The sequence below is a fragment of the Protobothrops mucrosquamatus genome, unplaced genomic scaffold (genome assembly GCF_001527695.2).
Source record: "Protobothrops mucrosquamatus isolate PMUCROS unplaced genomic scaffold, P.Mucros_1.0 scaffold10225, whole genome shotgun sequence".
Classification (NCBI taxonomy): Eukaryota; Metazoa; Chordata; class Lepidosauria; order Squamata; family Viperidae; genus Protobothrops; species Protobothrops mucrosquamatus.
In genome coordinates, this window is record NW_015396012.1 from 1 (window position 1) to 8867 (window position 8867).

Genomic DNA, 8867 nt, shown 5'->3' on the forward strand with positions numbered 1-8867 from the left:
ACTGAAAAAGATATAATGCATACAATTCATACATTGTTTTTATAAAAACCATTTACTCAAAATTTTAAGATTTACTGCTCCTGTAGCTTTAGGAAAAAGAGCTAGTTTGGTGTAGCGATTAAAGCACCAAACTAAAAATCTGGAGACTGTGAATTCTAGTCCTGCCTTAGGCACAAAGATAGCTCGATGACCTAGGCCAATCATTTGTTCCCAGCCCTAGGAAAGAGGCAATGATAAACTACTTCAGAAAATGCAGGGATTTTCCTGGGTAGTTGACTCTAAGGAAACAAACATTAGGCAACAGCATCTTTTGTGTGTCATTTAACTTGTTTGATAGTTTGGAGCATATTTTTAAAATAGACTTCCATAAAAGCAGCTTTTTATTGTGGACTAGTTGTTTCTTTGACACATAGGTACACAGGTACATATGAGGCCAAGCAATCTCATAATTTTTTGAGACTTTGCCAAGGTGTTTTAGAAATAACATGGTTTTTGCCACTCTGTTGCTGAACTGCTTTAAAGCAACCTTTTCAATTAACATTGAAAGAAGCCTTAAGCGGACCCTGCCATAGTGCGGGAATAATGCTAGGAAGAAGATTGAAAGAAGCCTAACATTTGAATTCAATCTTCATTATATTGAACCAGTTCAGACATTGTAGCCAAAAGTTCAGATATTGTAACCAAAATATAGTTTAGCTTTGAAAATTTGCTATTTGAGTAGGCTCAAACTATTTGATGAATAGCTTGATCCTATTCATCCATCTTCTACTTTCCTGGAGCTTTTCTTTCCTCTTACTCTGACGGACAAATATTTCTGCAAACAGTTTTCATCCAAATTAGGGTTTTTTTTAAATGTTTTTTCCTTGTTAGTTCAGAGACACATTCTCATTCTCACTCTTAGTATTAATTGTAATGCACCTAGTTGGGATATCAAAGAAAGCTAATGGGAATGTGGAAATGGAATAGATGACAATATGATTTGGAAAGGAAGCACAAATAGTGCACCATAATGACTTGAGCATCCTGCCCAAACCATCCACGATTAAGTTATTGAGCTAGTTAACCAATTAACTTGCTGGCCCACCTTGTCAGGAAAAAAAAACATTTTCCATTGTTGAAGTGCTTTAGATGTCTATAGATTCTGACAGTTTTTGTTGAGGTCTAGCACAGTATGAATATATATTCCACTAGTATTCTTGATTTCTTAAAAATCAGTGGGATATTTGGATATAGCAATCCTACTTGCAGACTAGCACTGCGAATTGCATTAAATGTTCATCAATACCACACTTTCCTTTTGACTTTTGTTAGCAATATGCATTTGAAGTCGCACTTATGGGTTGTAGCTACATTGAAATGTATGTGCAGACTTCTCTTAGCGCCTATGGCTGCAAAAGCATCCAAACAGCATTACGCTTATCAGTACATTTTCTCCTCTTTTTCAGGTGAAGTCTTTCATCATGGCAATTACACAGTTCCGTCTATTTAAAATTTGTACATGCTTGGCAGCAGTACTATCTTTTTTTAAAAGATTGATTTGCAGGTAAATATCAAATGTTGCATGTGAGTTTGCTCTGATTTTTCCTCTAAAATTTCTGCCTTATTACTCTTGAGAGTTTTCTTTGTGTGTGTTTCAAATTGGGGAAAGGGGAATGTAGTATTCCTTTAATAGTTTTTTTTTATGAAGGTTTAAAATGGTTACAAACATAAAGTGAAATTTCTTCCTTAATTGAACAATGAATAGTGGCATAATTTGAAGTTGCATTGAGGTTTTTAAAAAATTATTAACGTCCTTTCTATTATCTTTGTATAGCTAAAGAAACTGATATAATAATGCTTAGAAAAACAGAAAACTACGGTGTCATGTGATTAGTTTTACCACTTAAAAATAAATATGTATGATACAAATATTTATACAAGAACTTGTTTTGTAAGTGTGTGCTTCTTTCTTTGCATACATAAAATGAGTAATTGATTGAATTAATATATATCTCAAGTATTCAGAGAAAGGGAAAATAATATATATTTTTCAGTCAGGAAAAAGCCACAAAGTCACATAATATAAAGAAGGACAGTTAGTAATATAATACTAGTATTCTGCTATGGTTAAGTTTTGTATGTTTTGAGAACTGCTGTGAATTGTTACCTGAAATTATAGATACTACTTCTGTTAAATAGGAATAAGTATATATTCAGAAAATATTTGTAAAAATAATTTCTAAAGATCTAAGGAACCACATATTCATCTTTGTTTAGTTTTTATCACAACAGAAAAAATGCAGAGACATGCAATAACCTTTAACTTTTATTTTCAAAGCACTTTTGCTGCATCAGTAGTTATTATAATCTTTAGGGCAAAAGAATCTAATATTTGATTTGATTTATAAAGGAAAAGGAATGGCAATTTCTCTTGAAAATTCTGATGATTGGAACAGGAATATTTTGCTTTACTTTCTGACAGACCTGCTTTTTGTTTTTACTGTTTTCTCTGTCTTTATAAAGTTACTTTGCTCTTAAGGCAGGGGTGTCAAACTCGCCGTGTATCGTGACTTTTTTCCCCTTGCCGGAGGTGGGGTGGGTGCAGCTTCCGTGTGACGCATCCGGCCTGCGGGCCAGCAATTTGACACCCCTGTCTTAAGGTTTTGATTTTATAAACATATGCTACAGTTTTCTACACTAATTTTTTTAATAATGTTTTACCCTTTCAAATATGCATGCCCAGCATGCATGCTAATCTTTTCACCTATCTGTAGGATTTGGAAGTTTAATGATGCATATTTTTTTATATGCTGTGGTAGAAATAAAATGGGGTACATGCTTTTAGTACTGAGAAGCACTCAAATATATAAATCTCTTCAATTGGGAAATGTCTGAGTTTCTTTACATATTATAGGAAAATCCATCTAAATGTGCATGAATGTGATAGTTGTCATACCATAATGTAATCTGTACTGTTTTATAGACATACTAAGTTGTTTTCTTAAAGTTAGCTTATTTCTTAAATGTTGATTCTACTGTACTTCTCGTCATTGCATCTTAGTGAAAAATTCCTTGAATAATATGGATAGTAGAAGATGTGTCTTAAATTTTAAATTGGTAGAAAAAGATCTGGAAAATAGAACTATTGGTTTTATTCTTAAATTAGGATTTTAATCAGTATGGGTAGTCCTCAACTTACAACAGTTCATTTAGTAACCATTCGAAGTTACAGCGGCAATGAAAAAAGTGACTTATGAACATTTTTTGCACAACTATTGTATCAGCCCCATAGTCATGATCAAAATTTAGACACTTGACAACTGACTCATATTTATGACAGTTGCAGTATCCCAGGGTCTTGTGATCACCTTTTGTGATCTTCTGACAAGCAAAGTCAATGGGAAATCCAGATTCAATTAATAGTGTTAACAATTACAGTAGTTCAGTTAACAACTGTGGCAAGAAAGCTCATAAAATGAGGCAAATTTCACTTAATAACTGTCTTGTTTAGCAACAGAAATTTTGGGCTTGATGGTGGTCATAAGTTGAGGATTCTCTGTAGTTAAAATTACACAAAAAGAGCTAAGTTTTTTAAGTATTCTAACTTTTAATATAGCTTTTAAATGATTTCTTATTTACAACTTCATTTTCAACAAATGCGTCAGAGTTAAAAAGAAACTTTTGTTTTTCAGGACTGGAAGAGGACGAAAGCTTAGTGGAGACCAAATAACTTTGCCAACTACTGTGGATTTTTCATCTGTTCCTAAACAAGTAATATATTGAATGATCTGGATATCAGTTTTTAAAATTAATTCTACCTAATGACCCAATACAAATAGATTATGTATTATGCACATTGGATGGCCAATAAAGAATGGAACTCTTTCCCTTTTCTTTTTAGCCAGAAGTAGAAGATTGGTCTTCATGGGATGAAGATGCCCCTACAAGTGTGAAAATTGAAGGTGGTAATGGCAGTGTAGCCAATCAACAAAATGGATTGGAAGAAATGGAGCCTGATTACTTTAAGGACATGACACCAACAATAAGGAAAACACAGAAAGTATGTTTTCAGCACTCACAACAGTCTAAAATTTATATTACCTTCTAGTGTGGTTGTTATTTAGCAGTGAAAATTGTTTTCTGTCAACCATACCTTTGGTAAATGCAGCAAAAGAAACTTCTGGGACATTATTTTATCAAGAGTATAACTTTACTGATAAATCCACATAGGCACAGAAGTAGCAAAACCAGTTCTAAAGTTTTTGCACGGAAACCAGCATAGATAAAATCCCCGTTTTTCCCCTGGACCTACCCACTGTTCATTGTCCACCAATCAATTGCATTCATTTTGTTTTGGAAAAAATCTGAGCCTCTCGAAGTTTTCCCAGCGTTTGACCTTGGAGTGTTGGGACTGTCCCATGCTACGATGGCTCACTTGCATTCCTCAATTCTCTCCCAAGCCTCTCTTGTATTTCAATACTTTCCGTCCTCCCTCCCTGTGTCTGTTGTCTGGTTGTGAGCAGGAGTGCGTAGCGAGTCAACCATGGCATTTTCTATCTGTGGCTCAGTTAGATAGCTTATGCAGTTAACTACTGTACTTTAAAAATAATCGTATCCAGTAGAGCTGCAGCATTTTGAGCAATTTAAATTCATCATCATAGACATTAATATGTGTGAAACTGCCAAAGCAGAAAATAATTTTCTTCTTTCAGTTTTGTATCATAAAAAAAACTTCATTTTTACCCAGAGTTTACTGACTTTTATGTTTGTGTTCTTTGGGAGTACAGCAGAATATATATGTATAGTGAGAAATAATTTACATTATTTCGTCCTTTCTGTTTTGCATTTGAAACGTAATCACATTTGACGACTTGGTATGTTAACATAATTTCCCAGTCATTTTAATAAGTTTATATGCTGAGCCATATAGTTTTAATCAAGGGTGAGGTTAAAGAAAAAAGTTTTAAAGCAAAACTGATTGCTACACATGAATTAAGTTATGTGGATTCACTGAGATTATACATGTTTGTTTGAGGGTTTTGAAGGATTGCATGCCAACTCTCTTCTGACTGATGCTGTGGTAAAGCCCCACCTCATTCCATCAAGCAGCTGGAAAGCCTATTACATGCAAGCAAACATGCAGAGTCAAAGGGATTTGCTTCAGTTTGTTTCAGTCCTATCCCTTACCATAAGTAGGCAATAAGGATATTGCATGTAATTAGGGCCAAGCGTGTGTGTAAAGATAACACATTTCAGGGTATAGAATTCTGAACAGTCTGGAGTGTATATTATACTAATCAGCTAAGTGTCAACGCTGCAAATACTGTATATTCTTGCTTTGACAATATGCAGAACTGTCTGGTATTTTTATAGTTAAATCAGGCAACAGTGAAAGGGGAGGAGAATAAGGAAAGCCCGGGAAAAAGGAACCGGAAGTGAATCACATCTTCCAAGTTAATTGGAAGATGTGAATCATGACCCCAAAATAGGGGAGGGAAAAATGCCTGGAATGTATGTGCAACGGAAAAGAAAATCAGATCTTAGCATCCACCATGCCGTACTGACATCTCTGTAACCTTAATAAAGGCTTTTAGATTAAAAAAATGCCTGAAAGTTCTTTTAAGTGTTTCGTTAATCAGACACATGACACTAAGCTTTTGAAAACAACATTGGACCATCCGAGAAGTCAATAAGCCTGCAAATACCTTTAGCTTGCAAATGTCCCTTTCCTTCCATTTCTTTTGTAGATGTTAACAGCACAGAAGCATTTGCTCCTTTTAAACAAATTACTTTTTTCCTTTTCATCCATACTTACGGGTTGATGAAAAATGTAAGAAGAGCAGTGCTTTCCATATTCGCTTATAACTGGGAGTTAAACTTAGCTCAGGAAGATGGCTGACCCCTGGTAGCCAAAAAAAGAGAAGGTTGGAAAGCAGTGGCTTAATTGTAGTGAAGACAAGAGAAGAAGTGGTCTTGGGCATGGAAGCACAGGAAATCCTGCTGGTCTTCTCCTTATCCTCATTTTTTTTGGCCTCATGCTTTTAACAATCGTCATTGGACTTCTGTATTCAGCCTGCAAAATCCAGGTGTCCAAAGGCAACAGTGAAAAGAGTTTTTGCTACAGTGTCTGATTTTATAGTCTAAATCTGGTAGCCCCCCGAGTATAGGGCCCTAAGAGGAGCCATGTCAGAAGAGCAGCATGGAAAGAGAGAGGAGCTGCTCTTGCAGCCAGTTCCACTTCCAAGTTGCTAACCAGAAATCAAATGGTTGAGCTGACAGAGCTAAGGATGCTTTGATTGATTGAAAAAGGGATGGGAAATTTTTGCAGGGTTCAGGCCCACTGCTGCTCTTGCACTGGCCGGAAATGTAAGTTGACATCTGTGAAACAGCGAACATGGCATTGTTGCGTGACATCCGTTTTTATAGTTGGGTTAATAAGTTTCCAATTTTATTTGTTAATAAATAGCAACATTGAAAATTACTACTTTCAATTCATGCTTTTCAGATCATTGTTAAAAAACGTGAACCTTTAAATTTTGGCAACCAAGATGGTAGTGCCGGATTTTCAAGTAGATTAGCAGCTACACCAGATGTTCCTTTTATCCATCAATCTGTAAGTAACTTCTTTATCATAAATATTTTTGTATGTATAATTTCCAGAATGTCTTAAAGAAGGAATACTAGCTGTTGAGGTTTTGTGGGGGGGCATAGGTAAGACAAATTGATAGCCATAATCTAATAAAGCCTGAAGTTGTGTAAAAAAAAAAATCTCATACTGATCTTAGGTACTCTAATGAATTCACCTGTTTCTCCTGTCATTCCAAATTCTCACTTTTATTTAAAAAACATGCAGTTTTGCTTCTTTCAACAATTTTTATCCCTTACCATAGGTCATGTATTACCTATTACCTTTCAATCAACATCTGCATATCTAATTTTTCCCATTCATTCTCCCACATTTAGTAAATAGTCTACCAAGGTATTCATATTTATGTACTTCAACTTGCTTTTTACATAACCCCTTCCTCGGTTTTTCATGAATTTTCAGATCAACATGCCAAGTATTTGAATAAAATTAAAAATAAAACTGATGAAATAATTTGGAACGAAATCTAAGTGAAGGGATGCTGGAATGGGTATTTTAGAGACTTGGTTGGAACTGATAGCGTTATACTGAAGACTAAAATGAAACATTTTTTATATGTTAGCATCCAAAAAGAATTGATGAAAAAGAAATCATAAATGTGGCAATATTAAAAAATGAGAGGTTGCAGAATTAGATAGTATAGTTGAGAAATATTAATGTATGGATATGTTTTATCTATGGACTGGCTCTGGAATTTGCTTAATGTGGCTGCAAATGTGCCTGACAACTAAAGGAATGCAACTAAAGGAGAGCAAAAGCAAAGGCAAAAACTACAGGTGGATTAGTTTATTAAGTATGTTTAATTGAACATGATAAAATAGATCTTGGTGAGCAAGTATGGGTTTATATTGGGAAGCTCAGACATTTACTCAAGTATGTGAAGGTGAGAGAGGAGGTTGATGTGGAAGAAGAACATGATTGTGAATAATTGGAATTTTGGAATGTTTTGCAAAAGCATTTTTTTGTGTTGTCCCACCTATGCAGTTAATAGGCACAATCCCCTAAATTTTTAAGCATAATAAAAAGAAATATGCTTACCCTACCAAGAATTAGGAAGTGAGAGGACGATGACCAAGAACTTACTAGTGTAGATTGCTGTTACTAAGCGATGTAGTTATAAAGAATGGTGTCATGTGACTACATTGATTAGTGACAACAATCCTAGCAGTCTTTCTTACCGTCATAACTCCAAGATATGCAGTGGCCATGGGGTGGCGGTTACAGTGACACAAGACTATCGGATTCAGGGAGCCATGCAAGTGCAGGAAGGCCATTGAATGGTGGGTGTGGTACTATACCAGCGCAGTAGGATAGGGCGTGTGGTGCTGTGTGAATGAAAGAAGGCCATGTGGAGGGTGTAGTGATGCAAGATTATGGGGCGAGGAGTGCTGCATAAGTGCAGGAAGACCATGGGGTGAACGGTGTGGCGCAAGCACAGGAAAGCCTAGGGGACTTACCAGAACAACCTGCGACCTTCCATGCTGGCTTCCCCACTAACTGCTTGTGGGAAGCTGGTAGGAAAGGTTACAAATGGCAGCCATGTGGCCATGGCTTTCTATGATGTTGTGATTGTGAGCTAGGAACTCATGGTGATCATGTGACTATAGTGATGGCCAAAACTTTGAGAATCAATCGTACGCCAATTTTTTTCAGTGCTGCTGCAATCACTGAACAAATGGACCTAAGCCAAGGACTGCCTGTAACAGATATATGAGAACATGTTAATTAAGAAAGTATTAGCTAGCATTTGAAAGTGGGTAGGTTTTTTCTGTATTACAATGAATTCATTCAAAGAAAATTGCTGTCCATAAGTCTCTCTTCAATGCTTTCCAGGAATAAGGAAGTTATGTTTTCCAAAATTTGAATTGCAGTACTTTATTAGAATAATTACTCACTAGCGTGAAACAGTATTTTGGAAATACTAATTAATTTCCATTTGCAGCCAGAACTAGGAGACTTGGAGACATGGCAGGAAAACAAAAATGCTTGGGAAGAAGAAGAAGATGCTTCCTGGCAAGCAGAAGAGGTTCTGAGGTAACTTTACCAAATCCTGTAACTGATTATAAACTTTTCCATCCACCATGATTCAGAGAAGGTTCACTGTGACTGTATCTGGATATAACAACAAACCCTAGTTTATCATACGATCAATGAAGTCATAATGTGAGTTTTGTTCCCTCTCTCCTGGCATGGAAGTAAGAGCACATTAAAGCCTTTAGCTTTTCTTTGTATTTAACAACCT

At 35.7% G+C, this 8867-nt stretch overlaps 1 protein-coding gene across 1 annotated transcript; it reads left to right on the forward strand.

The window, feature by feature from the left end:
* The first annotated feature begins 1449 nt into the window (after positions 1-1449).
* LOC107301147 (receptor-binding cancer antigen expressed on SiSo cells-like) lies at positions 1450-8663 on the forward strand. Its single transcript, XM_015830408.1, has 5 exons — positions 1450-1543; positions 3672-3750; positions 3881-4039; positions 6485-6592; positions 8568-8663. The coding sequence occupies exons 1-5, from the start codon at positions 1461-1463 to the stop codon at positions 8661-8663; spliced, it is 525 nt and encodes a 174-aa protein (XP_015685894.1). The 5' UTR covers positions 1450-1460.
* The last annotated feature ends 204 nt before the right edge of the window (positions 8664-8867 follow it).